Below are 22,168 nucleotides of genomic sequence, written 5' to 3'. Positions count from 1 at the left end.
CTAACTGATCTGATCAGCCCTGCTAGCAGCAAACAATAACTAACTAACGATCAGATAACAAACTGAGAGCTGACAACTGAGACTATCAGTGGTCAAAATGAGTTCAACGGTGATGCACACTAAATTATGTCTCGGTACAAAAATGTTTGGACGGCACCTCTCATGTGAAACATTAACCTGCCTCGGCTCCTTATCTTCACTCAAAATCCTCCTCTCCCTAATCCTCCTTCCACGACCCATATTTCCTCTTTTCTCCCTGCTGAATGGATCACACATCTCCCTCCATTATTAATGTGATAATTAGCGGCGGAGAAGGGGGTGAGATCATGGCTAATAAGAAGAATAAATAACTGGGGAAATGTAATTTGAGTTTAATGAAAAGTCTGGCTGAGGGGAGAGCGAAAGACTGATGAGTGGAGATGGCATGCGAAAGGTGTGTGTGTGTGTGTGTGTGTGTGTGTGTGTGTGTGTGTGTGTGTGTAGGTGCTCAGGGCGATGTCACTGAGATGAGAACAGAGTATGACCTCATGCTTTCCACACACACACACACACACACACACACACACACACACACACACACACACACACACACACACACACAATCTCACTCACGCATGTTTTTTTCAAGACCCTTTCCTGTCTTATGAACATTTTCTCCGAAAAATCATTTTCCCCCACTGTGGCCCATTTTTTCCTTCATCTTTCCAACATTTGCAGCAATATAGAAGAGAGCATTTACTCTGAGCTATGACCTCACCTCCTCTCATACCACTGTGGTGCCCGGGGGAAGACATGATGTCCATCCGGACTCTAGCTCATCTAAACAGACTTGTCTCACGCTCGCAGGAGTAGCTGATGAGCGGTGAGGATGTGGTAGGAAGGGGTTAATGCCTGCCACTGCCAGGAGCGAAGAAACACCTGCAGGACTCCGTTTTCAGACTCACCAGCTCCTCCTCTTGAGGACATACACAGGTGTCAACAGAGCCGTGTTTCCTCAGTTACACACAGAGACATGTAAGCACCTGCCCGAAGGCTGGTTGTTCCCAAACATACCCCTCGCTGCTGAAGCAGGACAGAAGTACAACACTGCTAATGTGTGCTCATTAACACCAGTTATGATTAAAGGCCTCTAATTGAGCAGTTTAATGTGCGTGAAATTAATCATCAGCCAGACTTTGTATGTTGGTTAAACTCCTTTGAGGATGTTTTCGCCTTGTGGCGAAGTTCAAGAATTGTCAAACATTTAATAAGTTAAGTTAAAACGTTTAACAACCTCTGATGCTGAAACATTTTGGACATAAATCCTTTCTTTTTTAAGAAGTAATCAGTCTCCACGGTTTTTATTGCCAATATTAAAAGATATCTTGAGACATTTAAAATGTTACCCCCTGTTTAGCTTTATAGACGTAGTGTCTTCAGCGAAGGGAAAAGTTAGTCTTTTTGGATAGAGTTGGGTTACTAATTGACTTTCCAGCTCTGCAGATCAGCCCTGACGCACAAAAAAAAACCAGATGACATGTCATTCATATTACCAACACTAGATGGTGACAAGCGCCTTATTTGGAGTGAAAGCAAGGGCCAGTTCATGATGTCTTCCACTCATGAAGCTTACATCGAACTTTATGAATTCAGTGAAACTCCTTTAAACATCACAAACATAATAACTGAGTCACATGTTGTCCCTTTGTCTCGCTCCTTCTTTCCTGTCTATCTATCTATACTATCTAATAAAGGCAAAAAATGGCAAAAGGGTAATTTTATAAAAGAAAAAAGAACTGAGCAAATTTTTTCTCCCCGTCCTGTCAGGTTTCCTGGGCCGGGCCTGAAGCGATCGCACCCGGGCTCCGAGTCCCGAAGCAACAAGCCCCCTGAACCGATCATCAGCCAGATCATAGACAAACTCAAACACATCAACCAGGTCAGCAGTGTGCATGTGATGTATCCATTGTTTGTGTGTTTGAACGGTAAGTTGTGACTCTTCATGTGAGGAGGAGCTGGAACAAAGTTCTCTTTCTGATTTGAAAGAAAGTCCACTGAAAAGCTGAGCTCAAGGTGAAGTCAACACCTTGCTCTTTGTAAACACACACAAAAAACTGATATTGACAGGAAACACCTGAATAGATGTTATTTTGTGTCTCATCTGCTCTGCAAAGAAAATCAAAACAGCTTCTTATTACAAATACATCAAAATGGCAAGGAGACAAGGCCGATGGAGGTTATTATTGTGGCGGACCGAAATTATGTCCTCCATCCACAGCAAGCCCCAGCTGACGTCAAGGCCGAAGCCCCCTTTTCTTTTTTTTGTCGTCTCCGCCGTCGCCATGGAAACCACCTTTTGGAGTGGGCTGGCTGAGTGCAGAGATGCTTGGATGTAGGCTCAAAGTCGGCCGCTGTAGGTAGATGTATCAGCCCACAGATCTGTCTGCCTCTCCCGGTTTCTCGTTGTTGCGCTTATAGCTGTCAACACGTCGGATGGCTGCTGTGGCAACCCCCCCCCCCCCCACACACACACACACACCTCAACACATACACCATCTTCCAGCTGCAAACTGTGATTGCGTGTGTGCGTTTTTGTCTGCGTGTATGTGTTTGAGCTTCTGAGTGCTGCAGGCCTGTCACAGTGGATTACAATCCCTCTCTCCTGTTTAAACAACCTGGGAGATCCAAAGAGCAACTGTGGACCTTCCTCCAGTCCGCCTCCGACGACCAGAGACCCTCAAGAAAAATATAGAGGGTTGTGGTTTGAGAGGTTGTAATTTTCCCAATTACTTTTGCTGTATTACCTCATGCACGCCTAGTCCCGCTGTAATTTAGAGGAGCGACACTTGCACAGGACCTGTAGGTGTTTACTACCCTCTTCAAAATCCCCCACAAGATTCAACCTAGATCTAAATCTAAATGTTTATGCAGGTTTAAAAGATGATTCCAGTTTTAACAAAAATTGCTTAATATTTTTGTAGAGTTGGCCGTCTTTCTATAAAAGAAAAATCTTTCTTAAAGCTCTTTCTTAAACCAACTACAACTATCTGATGTTTTAGCAGCATTGCAACATTCCCATCCACCAGCAGTTAACTTGTTGAGTATGATATTTGTAAAACCAATAAGAATAGTGGCCAAAACTACAAAAATAAAACCCAATACAGTTGTGTGTGTGTGTGTGTGTGTGTGTGTGTGTGTGTGTGTGTGTGTGTGTGTGTGTGTGTGTGTGTGTGTGTGTGTGTGTGTGTGTGTGTGTGTGTGTGTGTGTGTGTGTGTGTGTGTGTGTGTGTGTGTGTGTGTGTGTGTGTGTGTGTGTGTGTGTGTGATAAACTGGAATCAGCCTATAATCCTAAAAACACAGGACATGTACACGTACGCACTTTAATGAAATAAGCCTTTGAAAACTTCCTGCCCTGACAGGGACAAACATTTGCGCCCATGTGATAACAAGCAGAGCTGCTGCGGCGCAGACTGTTTACCATGTGGATCAGGTTCCTGATGGGCTTTTGATGAGGTTTCACAAGAAAATTCAGTTTGGTGAAATGACAGAGCTCATTGTGTTACAGCGATTTCCAGTAACCGAACACTCGTTCCTCATTGGCTCCCATGTTCTACTCATGACGTGGTATACATGTGGAAATTGACAGGGTTTTGATTCTGTTTACATAAACGCCTGATATTTATGCAGATTGGTTAGTCACACGGGAGCTTTTAATCCCATATCTGATGTCCGTACAGCAGAGTCAAGCACATTTTCAATTTCCCTTCAGATCTCAACATCAATGAGCTGGATTAACATCTGACAAAAAAGGCTGACTGCTCTTGATTGCATATTTCACTTTTCACTGTTTATGACTCAGGCATTTGTGCAGAAATCAGATTACACAAATATTTTTTATAACAAATCATCACTATGCTGGGGTATTCAAAATAACAGGAACGCTTCAGAAGATGATGCAATATAATATAATAGTCCTGCAATAAAAAAACTCCCCTTGTGAAATCTACAATATTATAGTGTTCTTGTGCCTGAGAGAGCTCACTCAACTGCTTACTTTTGATGTTTCAATTTGTGGTGTTTATGTTTGACTATATATTGTAAGATGGTATTGTTATTGTGTCTATCCATTTCTATATCCATTTTTGAAATTTGCCCACATGTTAGAAACACATTGATTGTTCACTGCTAAAATAAGAACAAGACAACAAGAGTCTCCAGACAGTCTAGCAGTTCAGTGAGGACATAGTGTGGCTAGGCGCTGCGTTGAGCTAAATACTAACATCAGAATGAAAACACGCTCACAATTAACAAAATTGAAAGACCAGCGGGATTGCTGTCCATCCCAGATGGCATTACTGTCTTTAAGATGCTAGGTGACCACACTTGTACCATATTAAACACGGCAGCCTGATGATTTCATTGGTTCCAACCATGTCATAGCTTGTCGGTAAGGGGCCTTGATATTGCTCCAATGTTATGCAAAATTTTGGCGACTGAAAAATTGCTCTAACAACTTAAGAGACATAATAGATTATGAGGTTGGCATCAAATACTTCCCTCATAATGTTCTAAGCCCCTTGACACTCATCATTTGAATAGGTACTGAACAAAAATACATGTTTATTACATATATAGTACTGGAAAAACCTGACACACACTGCTGAGCTGCATCTCAAATTATTCTTCATGTTTTTACAATTCATCCTGGAGAGACCATGAATGACAGAACGATATTCCATGACAATAAATCCCATAGTGGTGGAGACATTTCACTCAAAACTTCATGATGGCAGTAGTTGAAAAGCCAGGGGGGGTCACCAAAGTTTTAGGATGCATCATCTGGAAACCATGGATTTTGGTAATAAAATATTGGAAGAGTGCAAACTTTGACCTGGTGACACTAGAATGAAAGTTCAGGGGATCAGCACATCATTAGGACTTATCCTCAGGAAACCATGAATCTCTGTCAAGCCAATCTATCAACACTTGTTGAGGTATCAAAGGGGTGAACAGACCGACGGACATTCCCATCCGTGGATACATGATGCTAGCGTGACAGAAAACATATCCGGCAGTGGAGAAGGCAGATGTCAGAGGCAAACCCTTAAACTTGCTTTATAACTCTGCTAAATGTTTATTGACTAAACGCAGTATTTCTCTGTCCTAGCTGCTCTGAGCCGGCGTGTTGTAAACAACCTCTTAAGTCACTGGAGAAAGTGATGTTGTTCAGTTAAAAGCAGTTTTACAAGGTCTCCGCCTCCCCGCCAGTTGAAAGACCACCAGCTCTGGATGTTGCAGGGCTAAAAGCAAACGGACTAATTAACCATCTGATAGGAGAGTAGGCCACAACTCTCAGATAATTACTTTCGTCTGCCCAGTTTATACATGTATGAGGACAGGCCAACAATGAGACAGTATGTGTAATGCTTCTGGAAGTCAACCAGGAGACTGCCACGCTGATTAAAATCTGCAGTATTCCAGTCTCATGATGTTTCCTCTGAGTTTTTTGAGCCCCGCGTACAGTGTGTTCAAAAGCTGCAGACTGAAGAATGTGTACATTATTGTCCACGCATTCAGGACATGGGTCGCCCACAAACTGGTCTATACAAGTCCTGCAAGGCTCTTTTATCCCGCACACGTTTTCCATTTGAATGAACATTATTCTGCTCTTGGCTCAAGCAGGGAGCACAATCAATGGTTCCTCCAGCTTGTACTGACCCACTTTCCAACCAGGAATCAGTCCCAGCCCGCAGTGTGCGAGACCATGTCGTAAAATATAGGGGCTACTCTCCCTAACAGTTAGGGGAACATGGGACCCCCCCAAAGAATCCACTTCCTTCCAACTTTAATCCCCCCGATGTTTCATTCCTCCACTGCTAAGTGCTCCGTGACGATGGCCCTGTGAAATGCAGCGGAAATGTGTCATTTCTCACGTTGTCAGTGTTGATCAGAGAATCTGCAGATACAGAGACAGTCTGGCAAGGAGACTCTTGCCTTTGTGCCTCTGCGAGGCTAAACTAAACACCAAAAAGAAAAAGAAAAAAACCCCTCTCAGGGCCGGTCGCCTCATGCTTATAAAACAGCGTTTTCTCACGCCTGAAGCAGCTGATGTCATGACTGAGCCATAGCCAAGTTTAAAGTGAACTGTGCACTATAAATGGATGGAAGAGAAATGGCTTTCTCCGTCGGTTATTGCTTCTCGACTTGGAATCTTTAAACAGTGCAGGACTGTGAGGAGCCGAAGACATTTCTGTGCATGCTGTGTAACAAATTCCTGTCTGAGTGTTGTGTCCTGTCCATGCAGTGTGTTAGAGCTGATAAAGAGTACGCTTTCCTCGACTGTGACGTCAAGTTGGAGATGTTCTGCCATGCCAACATGTCTCGCTGTTTTCTCAACTACAACATTAACACTCCCATTTCTTATAAAAGCTGGCCAAGTGAGCTCCCCAGTGCAACAGACATGTGTGCGGAGGCAGCCCTCCTAAATTAGAACGTATTATTTTGGTGATGTGTTCTTGTTCTGAGGAGATGAGTTTGTTTTTCTCAACATCTGTTTAACTTCCCAGGGTATCGGGTTTCTCCTCCGAACAACTAATCTCACAGGAGACGGTTGAGCTAGTGGCAAAATAGAGCAATTACGTGATTGGTCTTTGATTACAGAGCGTTTCCCACTCGTTTGTCAGATGAGTTTGCCATTTGGAGGGTCAGGCCTCCTGGGATTATTCTGACAGCCTCTTCTTGGCTACATGACACTCTTTTGGAGAGATACATTTGGAATACCACGAGTATGAAAGACACCTTTGTTGAAGATTTTTACGAACCCCTCATGGCCCAACACAATTATTTCATCTTTGAAATTTGAAGGATAACAAACATCCTCATGTTACACGGCAAAGCTTTCATTTTTTTGCGCCTCATTCACATGTTGTGGCGTTCTCTATCTCCCGTCCGTTGCCTTTTCTTCACATCTCCCCAGCTGTGCTGAGTTGTGTGTGACAGACTCCAGCTCCGTCGCCCTTCCCTCCTCCAGCCCTCCCCCTCTCCTAAAACCCCTGGATCCCCCCGCCTCCTCCTCCTCCTCCTCCTCCTCCTCCTCCTCCTCCCAGCTTCCCAGTCTAATTGAAGCCAGAACCTGGGAAAATCCTGCAGGTAGGACAGAAATCCAGGGTGGAAAATAAACCAGATCCCGAGCGCCACAAATTCCATCACGCAGCCTCACTTCCTCCGAGCCACCGGAGCCTGGGCGGCGCGTGCTCGACACCTCGCGCGTGCTCGTACAGAATGCACTCTTTAATATATAACTCACAGCACTTGAGCTGGGACGGCTTTTACTGTGCACACTTGCAGCAGTTCATCTTGTACACACATAGTTAGGAATATAACTACAGCAGATACATTGCCAGCTCATATACAGCGGTGTCACATGAGCATACAAGCGGCTATGAAATAAAGCAGCACTTCAAATAGTGTTTTAAAAATGCACGAGTGAACACAGTGCTGTGAGCGTAATAATTACAGTGGAGACAGAATGGACGCCGCCTCATGACAAGGCTAGCACGCGGTGGCCTTTTTCCTACAGGGCGTGCTTTCTATCAGACTAATAGACACCGTGGGCGTCAGACTAGGCCTGCTGTTTTGTAAACTTACGCTTGCTAACCTGGCCATTTTGCTCGCTCCAGTCAGAGCGTCCGACCTCTGTTTGATGTTATTTACCGAGGGTTTTTGAAGCGTTATTTAATACACCCCCTCAGGGCCCGCGTCCTCTCGCCTTCCTCGTTTTTATGTGTGTGAAGTACGACTGCCCTGGAAGCGGAGGAGGAAGGAGAGCTGTTACGCCGCTATGTTTGTGTGCGGGGATAAGCCATGAGGGTTCTTTTCAAATGAAGTGTGACACCTGGTGTAAACCTCTGAGGGGCTGCGGGGCGTTTGTAGAGGCAAAGTCGGTATCCCTGTTCGAGCACCACGCACGCATGTTATCCCTTCGCTTTCCGGAGACTTCTGACTTCATGGTATATTTAGGATCTTGGGGAGTTATGAGGAGTTATGGTTCCTTAACTTTAGGAATCCAACGATCAGATAACCCCCCACCCCCACCCCCCACCCTGGCTTTCTCCCCTGCTGGCTGGGAGGTCAGACGGAGCATGTGAGGGCCCTTTTCCTCCCAATTAGTCTGCCTGCTAATGAGGCCCAACCATGCCTTCTACCACTGCCACCCATTCCTCCGTACCTCCACCTCACCCCCTGTCCCCGCCCTGAGGCCCGAGCCGGGGTCGCCTCTCTCTTCCCACTCCGCCCCTTTGCTCCCACACCACTGCCACCCCACTGGGTGTAATTATCACGCAGCCGGCTTATAAAAACCCTGCTGCACTAGCCAGGCACCGGGCTCGCTAACCAGGCTTTCCGTCCTCTGAAGTCACTATCTATCTGCTGATCCTCAGCTTTTTTTTTTGTTGGACAGCTGAGTCTTCCTGCTGCGCTGACCCACACATCCTGGCCTTGTTGTCATTGGGCACAGTCACGTGTAAGGATCCCCCCCCAACCAGAAAGAGGTCAGGGGTCACACTTCCTGTTTCCTGTCTCTGCTAGGTCATCAGAGGGTCTCCCTGCGAGGGTCGGAGACCTGCTCTGTTCCTGCTCTGCCTTTTGTTTGGGGCGGCGGTGCTCAGGGGGGGCAGAGAGGAGTTGAGGCTCCTCTCTGGACCTGTCAAAGTGTTAGCACTCCCTGACTTCATCACTCCCTCACTTGCTCCTTTCCTTTTCATCTCGCTAGACAGCCATACCTTGTCAGTATGGAGTAGTTCCTCTGGCTCCACTTTGCTATTTTGCAGCACTCTCTCTCTCTCTCTCTCTCATTATCTCTGTGTTTCTGTAAGCTAAGCTAGCAAGCAGCAGGACATCTGCTTGCAGCCCCCACAGCCCACTGTAGCGTGTGCACAGGCCACTCCACCCTGTAATACACGCTTAAATAACAGAGCTTCCACCGGCTGCCGCTAGGTGCGATCATGGGACAGGCAGTGACAGTCTGCTGATGTCCAAACGGAGGGTAACTTAGCAACACATGACTAAAGAAGACGAGCAGCAGACAAAAAGAGATTGTCTGAGGGGCGTAATCTGATTTAGCAACCAGCGGCCTGTGCAGGAATGGGACTTTTTTAAACTATTAAACCCCATGCAGACAATCAGGCACATTCACAGACATAAGTCAAGGTTTTCATTTGGTTATCCTCAAAACAGATTGAAAATTGTTGTCATACCAGATACATTTAATACTCGGGGGGACTTAACCCTGTGTGATGATGCCCTGCCTTGATCTGAACAGAGAATGTCTGAGTAAACAGAGAAGACACAGATGATGAACTGGCCGCAATTTTTAAATCTGCTATTATAAATTTATGTAGCGGGTTTAAGAGTTTTATCTACCAGAGGAACAAAGTCCCTGCCAACGAAGTCTTAACATTCATTCAGGTTTCGGTCTAAACTGGAGAAATCTGGAAATAGCCTTATGGGCTTAGTCAGAAAGGTGGAGTGGACACACGCCCAGTTTAACACTCCACTGGAGAGCTCCTTGTTTTATTTTCTCTCTGTGTGTTTTCTTCCAACGGGAATTAACCTCAGGAAATTAATCTTGTCTGCATTAACTGTCTGAGGCAGGGCTCCCGCTGCGTGACATACTTGACCGTGGACGGAAAGAGGAAGAAGAGACAGGAAGGAAGGCATCAGAGAGAAGAATGAGAGAGCATACGTCCCCCTCCTCTTTACATTTCAGATTCAATAAAAGTTGAGTAATGAGATGGGGCGGGAGTGCGGGGCTTGCAGTTTTGTCCCAAGCGCTGCACTGCCTGTGGGCGTGCTGAGGAGCTTTCCATGAGTCACTCGGTGGAAAGGGTCTCCTGTCACCCCTGTGTCCGTCTGTCTTTCTCCTCATTCATTCCCGCCGTCCTGCGTCTCTACAAGCAGCAGCAGCTCAATGAACATGTGGGGGGATAAGGTGTAAGGAGAGTTCATTTCCTTCTTTTATCGGGTAATATAGTCTTTGCTGTGTTTTAATTGTCCCACACAGTGACCCCAGGCATCGCCTCCTGTACTGATTTAATAATAAATACAATCTGCTGTACAGAGTGTTTGTGGCTTTACAAGATCTCTGAGATCAATTTAGATATATATTTAGAAATTTAGAAATATTTAAGTTTAATATTTCTTAACCAAAGCTCTGAATGCCTCAAGTACTCCTGTTACATGAGAATAGAACACAGAACAGGTTCTTTGGCACCTTAAATATAAAATAATAATTATTTTAATTTTGGCCACATTTTCAACATGGAATGATAAGATTTTACACACCGAGTAAATCATTGAGATTTGGGAACGCCAACTCTGCTAAAAGTAAATATAACAGGGCAGAAAAACAAGCACTCAGACAGTTAGGTTGTTAATAAAACCCTTTGTTAGCCAAATTTATTTGGAATGAAAATTAACAGTCAAGTCATTACCCAGACTGTAAGTTCTAAACATATAGCGATAGACCTCCTGCTGAACTTTGACCTGCTGTGCCTTCAACAGTGAGCTTGAATATAACTGATTGTCTAAACACTCATTTCTTGCCTTCTTTGCTGTAGCAATAGTGCTCTGTTTCCTTACTGCTAAGCTAACCAGCCGTGTTTCCATCCTGTTGAACTCACCCTCCGTTTATGTCTGGTGTCCATCAGCTCTTGGGGGAAATATCTGTCTCGTTAGCTGCTGAATCCTCCTTTGTAGTTGCTAACTTTGTATGTGGCGTTTTGTGTGGGGCAGGAATTACAAAATACGTTTTTTGAGGCTTCTTTTTGCTGAGAACAGCTGCTAGATTGATGAAAGAGGTGAGAGTAAACCAAAACAGTAAAGAATTAGGGTGATAAAACCAAAAATAATGAGCTGAAAGACATTAAAAAAGCTCAGAGATCAGGTCAGGAGTGGCATCCCTAAAACCAGTACCTAAACTCCCAGCAACTATGGAAGCCATCAACATGAGATGGGGGAAACTTTACTTTTGTTGTGAACTTTATGGCAAGAATGCTCTGTTTGGGAAGCTGAGCCTTAGGTTCCGTAGATTAGATTTGAAGACAAGATGTGCTGAAGCATTGAAAGAAACATTCAGAGCAGCAGATTCCGTCTGGGCCGAGTCATGATAAGCTTGTCCAGACTTGTCCTGTGCATGGAGAGGAGGACACAACACAGGGCCCGATCCCAATCACACACACACACTGACAAAAGGAGCCTTTTTTTCTCTAGGCTTTCTGTCTTCATTACTCATCCCGGTTTCACTCCCAACATCACTCATTCACTTCAACAGTTATGACGTTTACATTAAGATATTTGTTTTCTTTATCTTCAGCTTGCGTCCTTTCCTTTATGATTTATGGTCAAGTGGGAAACAGGCCCTTACTGCCGGCTCATGTAAAAAAGAAAAGAAAAAAAAGACCACAGCTGACGATCAGTGAGTGCAGGTTGATTTCTCTCAGTGCAGGTCAGCCAGTGGCTTGGACTCAGCGGCTCAGTCGCAGCTGTCGTGTCGAACAGTGACCCTGTGTGGAGTTCATGTCATGTGTGGGAGGCAGTGACAGACTTGCGGTTTCTGTGTCTCTGTCTTGGCTGGCCCGCATTGAGCAATCCGCCACATGTTTTAGCTTTGTTCACAACTTTTGAGGCCCCCGTTTCCTCGGTGTGACTTGGTGCTTTTGTGTTTAAAGGGTAGGTGGACCCCGTGGCCTGCTGGATGCCTATAGCCGTCCTGATTGCATGTTCTGCGTGTCCAATTGCCTGTCCGAGCCTGCTCCCGATGTAACTCTGTAACGCAAGGAGAAGTGAGAGAGGGGAAGAGTGAGAGCGCCAGATTTCCTCTCCTCCTAATGGAAAACATACTGGAGCATTTCTCCTAAGAAATGTCTCTTTTATTTGTTTCCTCCCTGCTTCCTTTTTTTTTTAATTGCATAAGATTCCAGCCCAGAGCGACTTGAGGTTTCTCCCTCTTGTGGTCAATGTGGAGGCTCTTGCCGGATCACGCTGTGGATCAGCCGTGCCAAAAGCGCAGCATCACTTTCGACACAAACATACATCTAACCCCTCCCTGCTACCGCAGCCGTGGCAGTGGCAGTCAGCCAGTGGGGCAGAAGCCACAGACCCCCCTCCTGTGGAGAAGGGCACGGCTCACTGCTATACCCCATTTAGGCCGCCCCGGCTATGATTATGCAGCCAAATTCATCTTCAAATTCCCCCCAAAACATTTTTTCTCATATTCTTTCGAAAATGTCTAAATGCTTGTGTTTTCATAAGCAGTGTTAGTCATTTGGTCGGTAACCCCTTTTTATTTCATACTGAAATATTTCAATAACTATCGCATGAATTGCTATGAAATGTGGTACAGATGTTCATGTTCCCCTTAGAATTAATAACTTTTCCAAAAAACTTTTTAAATCTAGCTCCATCGTCTGGTCAACATATGAATTTGTCCAAAACTTTGAACAGTATGACCAAATATCTACCATCAGCCTCAGCTGTACTTCTGTACAAATATTAGCATGCTAGCATGTTAAACACTAGATGAACAATGTCAACCTTTCACAGTCTAAACATCAGCTTGTTCATGTTGTCATTGTGAGCATGTTAACCTGCTGAACTTAGCATTTAGCTGTTGTTTCTCCTACCATCAGCATACAGTCAATCAGAGGACGGCCTGTCTGTTTATGTGTCGAGGGGAGTCGTTGTGTTTGCTGGCAGGTGGTGAGCTACACATGGCAGCGTTCACGCAGACTGAGCTCTAAACAGGGACGCGACAGTTGCTCCCAAATGTTTTTCCCCTCACTCCTCGTACCTTTTTTTAGGTTTTGTTCTAAAATATCACGAACCACATCTTTCTTTCCCTTCTTTCCAAGTGTTTGTTTGTCCTTTTAATTGGCCCGCGAGGCACCCCTCCCCTCCCCAAGTCCAACTGAGTTGCCAGGATGCAGACCATAAGAAGGAATTTCAGGACCTCAGTAAATCCACAGAGGCCTCTGGCAAACGCAGGCAAACACGGAGCAGTCTGCAACAAAAAACGGTCCAGTACATTAAACCAGCGTACATCACGGGGAGAGTTTGTTTCACTGTGACACATAAAGGGCTTTGCTCTGTCAACAGGTGCGCGCTTTGCTGGACGATCTCAAACAGAAGTCAAAACGTCCCCATAGATCACCTGTCCTGTCTGTGACTGACTGTTTGTCCATCCCCTCGGTCCAAGTGACCAGGCTTTTAGAAATGTTGCGGTCATCGTGTGTGTGTATGGCCTCAAGTTTGAGAAATGAATGGAGGTTTGTTGGGCGGCCATGCTGGGAACAAGGGGATGTGTGTTCCCCCTCTAAACTTTAGTTTATGTCACTTGTAAAACCCAGATTGATTGGTTTGTATATGCGGGCGAAGGGAACATTGTTGTTTATCTTCTAACTGACGTAATCTGTGATGCGTTTTTATGCCTCCGCTCTTTGTCTCACGCACACACACACACACACACACACACACACACACACACACACACACACACACACACACACACACAGTCGGATCTCAGGCAGACGTCGCAGCTGACTTGAGACAAGGCCCATCTGAACTCAATTTACTCCAATAGCCAGCCAAAACAACCGAAAACAACAACAACAAAAATGCATGCTGACGTATTCAGATAGGAAGGAAATCAATAAAAAACAAACAAGGAGGAAGAGCGGTGAGATGAAAGCAGGCTCGGAGGGCAGGCGGCAGGAATTTAGCACATCTGTTACCTTGGCAGGGCTCTCAATCATGTGCTATGTTGTGGAGGCTGAAAGATGGTCAGACAGCGGCCATGTACTCGTCTCCAAGCAAGCTCACATGCTTTTCACCCTTGAACAAAACACAGGAACGCTCTTTTATTTTAATTTCAGTTTTTTTTCTAATGCTACACAACAAAAGTTCATGAAAGTTGACGTAAATTGACGTCTTTGCTCCGTTTTCCTTATTGAAAAAGTTATTAAAGTTTGCTATTTGCCCTCCTCTCACACTTGGTCAGGAGGAATTCTGAGATTTTTTTTGTATTTGCCTCACAGCTCTTGGACTTTTGTGTATTATTTATGAGTTGATTAGTTTACCACAGTTCTCAATAAAACACTTCTGGTATGTTTTGCACAAACACATTATGAGCTTCTGTAAACCACGTGGGAAAATATCTGAGTTGAACAACAACTGCTTTTACAGCCCAGAGGCCAAATTGGAATAAGATTCAGTTGCAAATTATAACCCATTTCTTTGCTTTAGAGCCTGTGTTATATGTTTTGTAGCCGTCTTAATTTTATTATCTTATTTTTTTAAAGCATTTTTAAATCTGTGGCTTGATTTATTAACTTTATTAACTTTTAATGCTGCCATCTTGGATATTTCTCACATGAAAAGAGGTTTCCAACCGTAACTCGTTCAATAAAATGAGTCTGAATATTACAAACATTTAGATACGTTTTTCTTCGTCCTTCATCCGACTCTCTCTTTTTAGATCTCAAAGTCTTGATGTCCACTTGGACAGATCGAGTTATGTGGTGTTATTGTGTCCCTGTTGCCCTGAGACAACCACTCAAGACAAGGATGTTTGCCAGTAACAACATGGTCGCACCAGTCTGCTTGTCCCACTGTTTCTTTTTCTACCAGTAAATTACATGGAGCGACAGCCACAACCCTTTGAATGAATCACGTTTGGACAGAAATAACAAAACTGGCACCGATAACAAAACTGTGTTCCTGCCTGGTGAATTTAATTAGAGTTTTTGGTAAATACCAGCGATTTCTTGCCAGGAATTCCCCCTCAAACTGTTCTAATCATACAGCACACGCTCCCACCAAGAGACACCCTCTATTTATTTTAACAGCTTTGTTAAACCATTAATACACAGGCACATTCCGGCCACAGAGTGATTCATGAAGATGGTTAGGGGGCCGGGTGTTTTCTTTGTTTTCTTTTTACCTTAAACCTCTTCCTGTTTGTCCCAACAGTTGCTGCGGCTGGTAACGGTGTCTGAGAAACGCTGGAGAGCCAGGTCGCGTGGAGGTGGAGCAGACACGTGGAACGATGAGGGGGAGGAAGGATTCGTGAGTGGTGACTGCGACGACGAAGACGATTGCACCGGAGTGTCAGGGCTGGGGCCGCCGCCGAGACGCAAACGGCTACGCATCTTTGCAGGTTAGAAACAAACTGGATCTCACATCGTACTTTCACTTGCAACTTGTGAATCAAGGGACTGCATCCACATTGATTACTTAAAATGAAACATGTTGGGGACAAGCTTTTAAGATATTAAGGCTGCTAACTAAATCAGAGCTTTTTACTTAAAAACTGGTAAGTGCATGAAGAGGTTTGGCTCGGTTTGCAGTGAGCCAGAGCGATCGCAGTCCAAACACGGGCAGCGGGGCAAACCAGAGAGGCGTTTACATGACTACTGTACATGTTGACACCACCGTGACACTATGCAGCAGAAGACGTGAGACTTCCTCAGGTAGCCGCCTCACCTCGACCTCTTGACCTCCCCCGCCGCCGATCCTTTGGACACGTCAGACGGCTCTCACAAAGCCAAACAAAGAACAAGTGAAGCTACAAACCGTCAGGAGAAAAGAAACCAAACAGAGAGAGAGGGAGAAAACAGCCAGGCAGCAGGAACAAGGGGGTTTCGATGCACAGACATAAAGCCGGCGCAGCTGAGCAAACACAGCGGAGGGAGTAGTCCTCCTGTCGGGGTTGTTGTGGCAGAGATTTGGGTTCGCCGGGCAGGGAGCGGGAGCAGGAACCCGGGGGTTAACGCAGGAATCCTGCAGGGCCATCACTTCCAGCGGCCTGGGCCGTGAGAGTCTGATGCCCTCTCTTACACGCTCCTGTTAGCCTGACTGTACAGTTCTGCTTCCATACACACAGTCATTACACCGTCTCCTCCGGCTCTCAAGCTGCTGAAGGTTGACACAGCGGGAAATGAAAGCAGCCTCCATAGTCTGACCTCCATCTTTAGGGCGCGTGAGTGAGTCTGCAGGCACATACTCGCCTGTTTGTACACGAGACAGCAATGTTTGCAGACCTTGGAGCAGACCCCCGCTCCTCGGCAGATACACAGATAGCCGCTGATAGCACCATGATGACCCGGCAAAACGCTGACCTAGCACGGCCGCTCCGCCCACTCTGGTCAAACAGGGGGACTGGAGGGTTCAAAGGTCAACCTGCAGAGCATGAGGCCTAATGGGCCACCGCCGCCCTGAGATGGACGAGGCGGATCTGGTTTCACAAAGCACAGACGCATGCACGCACGCAAGCAAGCACGCACGCACGCACACAAGCAAACAAGAGCCAGGGGAAAGGTGACGGAAGCCACAACAACAAGGTGTGGACAGCACGGAGACAGGGCCGAGACCCCCACGCAGCACGGCTGTCAACCCGATGACCACACAGAGGATGTTTTTCCTAAACCTGTGAAATGATTGATCTGTCCTCGCTCATTCTCCACACAGATTCCATAACCTTCTGATCACTAATGCTGGTCACACATAACACACACATACACACACACACACACACACACACACACACACACACACACACACACTTCCCCCTCCTGACCAATCAAACCACACATTGCACATTCCCCAGAGCATTCCAGGCCAGGGGAGCTATTCCAGGACAGGGTACCCCTCCCTACATCACCCTCACCCCTCCAAAGCCAGACTTACAGCCAGAGCCTGGACTGGTTACAGCTCACACACCAGACAGATCACTCACTGACCTCTCTGGTGTCAGCTGATTCAGTCGGTCAATCAATTTGAGTTAGTCAGCTGTGTGAAAAAAAGATGTGACCAGCTCCAAATCGTTTGAGGACCTGCAACCTTTAAATTGAGTGGTGGGAGATGTGTTACATTCTGTTGTTTGGGTTCTGCAGAAGACAATCACAACAGCCATAATCAATTACAACTTCACACATGTGATTGGGGGGAAAAAAGTGTCAATTATGGTAAAATGTTCTATGGAAAAACATTGTGTGACCGTGCCACAAGCAGGGAAGAGACATAAAGTCAGCTATCTGACCATTATTTCCGTAGTAATATTGACCGGAAGCTAGCTAACGTTAGCCACCAAATCCTACAAACTAATTTAATTCTTAAGTCTTTTAAAAGTCACATTGTCCCACACCAGATATAGGACATCTTTTCAGCAGTGTGAATCTCTATTACACAAATTATCTGTAGTTTTAATTGATTATTACACATACTACAAAGTCAAAAAAGATCTGTTGCGTTCAAACAAACGATATCATAAGCATGAAATTATGTTTGCTAATATAATCCCGAAATGTGTACGCAGAATGCTCGTGTGTATGGCAGGGTACGGGTTTGTCTGTGTGTGGTTTTTTTTATTTTTATCCTGTAATCTGTGATACCGTATGGCTGCCGTGCGCTCATGATGAGGGCTCACCTGTTTCTATGCTTTCATGCACACCTGGTCTCTGACTGTTCGGCCTCTGTGGTGAAACAAAGAACCTCCATTAAATCTGCTCAAATCCTCTCCTCACCCCCTCACACTTTACTGCCCTTGTCACTTCAAATTTGTACTGCAACATTTTCAGAATACTGAGCCATTTACTGAATACAGTCTATGCTATACCTGTGAAAGTGAGTTTCCAGATTGAATTTCTTGACTCAAGTTAGTTCTTGGAACAAAACGATTCTCATTGAGAAAACGTGGGAATAATCCACAGAAATGTTTGTTTTTTTCATAACAGCAGTTGCCTACTCAAATTTCTAAACCACTTTTAAAGAGTCTTAGGCTAACTGCTAGACTAAATAACTTGTTGAAATGGGTTTTTCATGCTGTTTGGAAACATTCAGTGGTCTGAAAGCCAACAGTCGGTGGGCTCTGCCACGGCCCAGCAGCCCAGAGCTCTGCCCTCTGTGTTTTCTCGCTGAGCTGGACTGAACGGGCCTTTTTCGCTGTTTGCTGTACCTTGCCGTGCTCAGCAGGAGCCGCGTTGAATAGGCCTCTTGTTATGTCCCTGCTCTCAGACATTCGGTCACTCCAAGTTAAGGGTCGTACTTTTTGGAAGCTCTGCAGAGTTTTATCAGCGCCAGGGGTTAGCAAAATACAAACGTTGAGAAATATTCCTGTAATGCGAAACACGCGGCTCATGATGTGAGGCTGGGCTCGCCTTTCAGGTCTGCTACAATTTTCTTTTTGCGGCTGGAACAAAGGAGCGAGTAAAAAGAAAGAAGGAGGCGATGAAAGAATGCGGGGAAAGTACAGAAAGAGACAAAAACACCTTTGATAACTCTAAAGGTTGATACACTGGGAAACCTAAACATTCCTTACTCCGTATGTGGGTCCAATTGACAGCCGTACGTGCTGCCAATACCAGAACCTGGTATGTTAATTAACTGCAGCTGTGACCCCCGCACCCTCGGCACCTGATAGGTGAGTCACAAGGCGCCGGTCCTTCAAAGTAGTGTTTGCCACATGTCTTCATACCAAAAGAAAAAAAGCCATAATTCCAGACACTGTTGACTTAGCTAGTGATGCATCCACCATGTAAACTGTTCCCTCCTCCTTTAAGCTCCATATAGTTTCATACAGCTGATTAACTGCTTCAAGTTACAGAGCTGTCCACATGTGGTTGCCAGGTAGAAGGGGCATGCGTCCCACAGGTTTGCGTGAGACAGAAGGAAACAGGCCCAGACGATGCAGATGTGCTCGGAGGAGTGCAGGTGTTTGGGACGGAGGAGGAATCTGGGCGCCCACATGACCCGAGTCCTCGATGGAAAAATATGCAGACTTCACCAAAAGTATCACTGTTTGAGGCTTACCTCCATTGGGAGTCAATCATCTTCCAAAATATATAGAATAAAAGGCTGTGGAGTCAGTTTTTAATCTTAAATGCTGACAGATCTACTGTGTTTCTACAATGTACCTCACAGAGAGGCTGCGTAGCTGTAGACTCTTTCATGCCAACTGAAATTATCAACCAGAAGCATAAATTATCAAACTCTTTTAAAATCCTCCAAACCCAAAAGGCTTTGGTTGAGATAACATGCACTGATTTTACCAAATGTGTTTCTGTAACGAGTGATGTCGAGCGTGTCTACGGAACAGCGTAATTATGATTTATTTTTCCCGGAGATATGAAAGAGAAACAGATAAAAGGACAGATGTTGTTGCTCAGTTTGAGGCGAGGGAGATTTGGGGAAAAAATGCATACTGCTCTCATCCTTGGCTGACAAAATGATCGTTCTGTAGCCAACTAAAATCTGTTTATCTTTCAGAAGATTAACGGTGAACTTGCAGTATTGAGTATTTTTCCAAAACTTAAATATATGATATTTCTTACAAAGTCTCTAAATTGATAAAAACGTCAAAAATCAAGGGGCAAAGGAGGAGTTGAAAGGTTGTCGGGTGGTGTTGGCGGACGGCCTGATCATGTGTAACACACTGGAGGTGTTCTGACCGAGCCTTCGCTACCTCCGTCCCTCCCCGAGCTTATAAACAACCTCTGTAAATTCAGCCAATCCTCCTCCTTCCCCACCTCCTCCACGCCCCTCACAAAAATAATGAAGCTCGCCACCATCTGTGTAAACAGGTTTGGCTAGTAAGAGCTGCAGCCTCTCACCGGAGCCGGCCACAAGGCCCCGTGTGTCCCCCGGTTACTGGGGCTGAGTGAGGTGGCAGTGGAGGGGAAGATGGGAGAGGAGAGGGTGGAAAAAAGGGAGGAGAGAAACACGGAGGATGAAGTTACCCTTTTATTGGGCCCTTGTTGGTCTTCTGCCATGGAGCTTTCTCAAATCAATCCGGGGATAAAACCCCTAAGATTAGCCAGAAGGCAGGAAGAAGAGCCCTGGTTTTAATTTCTGTGGATACAAGCGCGCAGGGCCGACCGGGTTCTCATCATCTACACGACTGATTCGTTTTGTAGGCCCCGTACTTTTTCCCCACAGTGTTTGTGTGTGCCTCTCGGAAAAAGCGTTTGTTTGCTCAAGCGCTTTATTTACATTCACAGGCACTTTTTTGGACACACTAAATTGATTCCAGGCTCGTTCCTGGGTCTTGTCCATCAGCTAAGCCGCAGTCCACAAACACTCTGCACACAGCGGGACCATTCTCGAGGAACGCGGGCCCCGCCGCTCGACCGCCGCAGCAGCACACACAGCAGCCATTTTGTGGCAACGTCTTAAAAGCCTTGTTGAGGATTTGGGTGGTTTTTTGCATTTTACATGTTAACCCTCCACTTTCACCTGCGTCTCCCTCTTAACAGTCTTTTATTCTCCCGGTGGCCCACGCTCTCACTATGTTTTTCCAGCCCATTCTTGAAAGTAACTCAACAATGCAGTGAAAATTGCAGGAGTCCCGCTGGCAGTAGACTGTGAGCTGCTGGAGGAAACCGCAGGCCAACCACTAAAAAGGACTCAGATAGATAGTGAAACTGCTCGACGGGAGCCCGCTGTGCGTACAGTCAGGCCGGCCAAATTGTCACTCTCGGCTGTATTTCTGGGCTGCCGCTCTCCGGGTCAGGAATGTGGGCAGAATTCTGCATGTTTGTTGGCAGGGACACTCTTACAACAAACATGCGTCTCAAATCTGCCAGCCACATTTCTGTCCGTGGAGAGACTGCTGCAACCGAGGTGGAGAATGTAAAGGAATCTTGTGTGGGATGTAAGCTTCCCTCATTATTACAAGATAAAGATAGTATCCGAAGAATGTGTAAGTCAGAGGCTCCCTGACCAGGATGTCCCTGAGGCCAAACTGGAACGCTGACCTCTCTCTCTTCTCTCTCTCTCTGATAAGAACCACCATTGTTCCATCTCTCCAGAAACACCCGTAACCGACGCTCCCTGACAACCTCTGACCCTCCGTCAGCACCGGCCCAAGAGCTGCTGGAGGTTACAGGCCTTCTCAGTACGTCGTGGAGATTCCCTTCCCCTAAACAAGCCCCCTTGCCCTCAGCACAGAATCAACTCTTTGTATGTTTGATTTGTTATGGTATTTATTTTTTACCCCATCTCACTCGCTCACACACTTTTCCACCCTCCCATAGCCCGGCGCTGCGAAGGAGCTCTCGGTCAGAATTTATGTCTCCGATTCAAGCTATTATTTCTCTTCAAAACTCCTTCCCTTTCTCCTCTCAACGATCATATTAGCTGTTACTGGAAGCAGAGACTATAAATACTTCTGAGTAAATCTAATTTGGACGGTGCTGGGAGAGGCCAATGGGTGCAGCGTGCTGATCATCCCCTCACTCCCTTTTCTGGCCATGGTAATTAATAGGTGTTGACTTGCATTTGTCCCACAAAGCCACAATTTCAAAAGTGTCTGAGAGTGTTGGTTTCCCCCTTTTGACAGCTGGATGTATTCCTTTGTTATCAGAGTGAACCCACACATTCAGTACTTAGTTTAGAGTTTCTTAGATTTGGACTCACCAATGTCCTCATTCTGTTTCCTGTTTTGCCAAACTTCCTTCAGTCTCCTAACCCCATTTATTCACTTCTGATCTCACCTTTTAAACTTTTGAGAACTGCATTGTGTCTGTTTGTGACCTCAGGTCCTGCTTGGCATCAAGTCCACCCGTCATACTCCTTTGCAGTCTGTGTGGGAGGGTTCCTCAGCCTAGAATAACAGTGAGTGTTGTGGAGGTTGGGAGGCCAGAGCAGCTCAGAGAGCAGTTGCAAAGGCCCGGGACAGGGCCTCCTCTGGGCGTCCCCGTTTGTCTTGGCCCTGACATTCCCAGCCTCTCCGAGCGCCCCTGTGGTCGACCTGTGGGTGTGGAGTCAGACGGTCACATTCCCGCCGGCCCAAGGACAGAAGCATCCTGCACCGCTCCCTCTGTTCCCTCCTCAGCTCTCAATCGGCAAGATGTCCTTGGAAGTTACAGAATGTGACCAGCAAGCCAATAATCACATGTCAGCTCTTTATCTGTTGGCCTCTACAAGACCCAATCAATCAATCCTGCTGCTCCTATCATGTTTTCACAGGACCATTGTCTTCTTTGCAGCTGTAAAGACGGCTCCTGATAAAAGATTGCACACACACACTGACACACCCACGCCAGCCCCTCCATCGCTAAATTTGCTGAGTATAATATTTAAGGGGAACACTTTGCTCTGCACAGATGAGACGAGTGATAAAATATTTGCTTTACCTCG

At 45.9% G+C, this 22,168-nt stretch overlaps 1 protein-coding gene across 1 annotated transcript in view; it reads left to right on the top strand.

The window, feature by feature from the left end:
- gpc3 (glypican 3) overlaps positions 1–15,729 on the top strand; it is an 83,132-nt gene extending 67,403 nt beyond the window's left edge. Inside the window, 4 exon segments of the mRNA XM_054598172.1 lie at positions 1,807–1,918; positions 15,005–15,191; positions 15,382–15,644; positions 15,646–15,729. Coding sequence (XP_054454147.1) covers positions 1,807–1,918; positions 15,005–15,191; positions 15,382–15,644; positions 15,646–15,729 — 646 coding nt within the window.
- The last annotated feature ends 6,439 nt before the right edge of the window (positions 15,730–22,168 follow it).

The sequence above is a fragment of the Anoplopoma fimbria genome, chromosome 4 (assembly GCF_027596085.1).
Source record: "Anoplopoma fimbria isolate UVic2021 breed Golden Eagle Sablefish chromosome 4, Afim_UVic_2022, whole genome shotgun sequence".
Lineage (NCBI taxonomy): Eukaryota > Metazoa > Chordata > Actinopteri > Perciformes > Anoplopomatidae > Anoplopoma > Anoplopoma fimbria.
The sequence above is the reverse complement of the archived record's forward strand: the minus strand, read 5'-3'. Positions and strand labels throughout refer to the sequence as shown.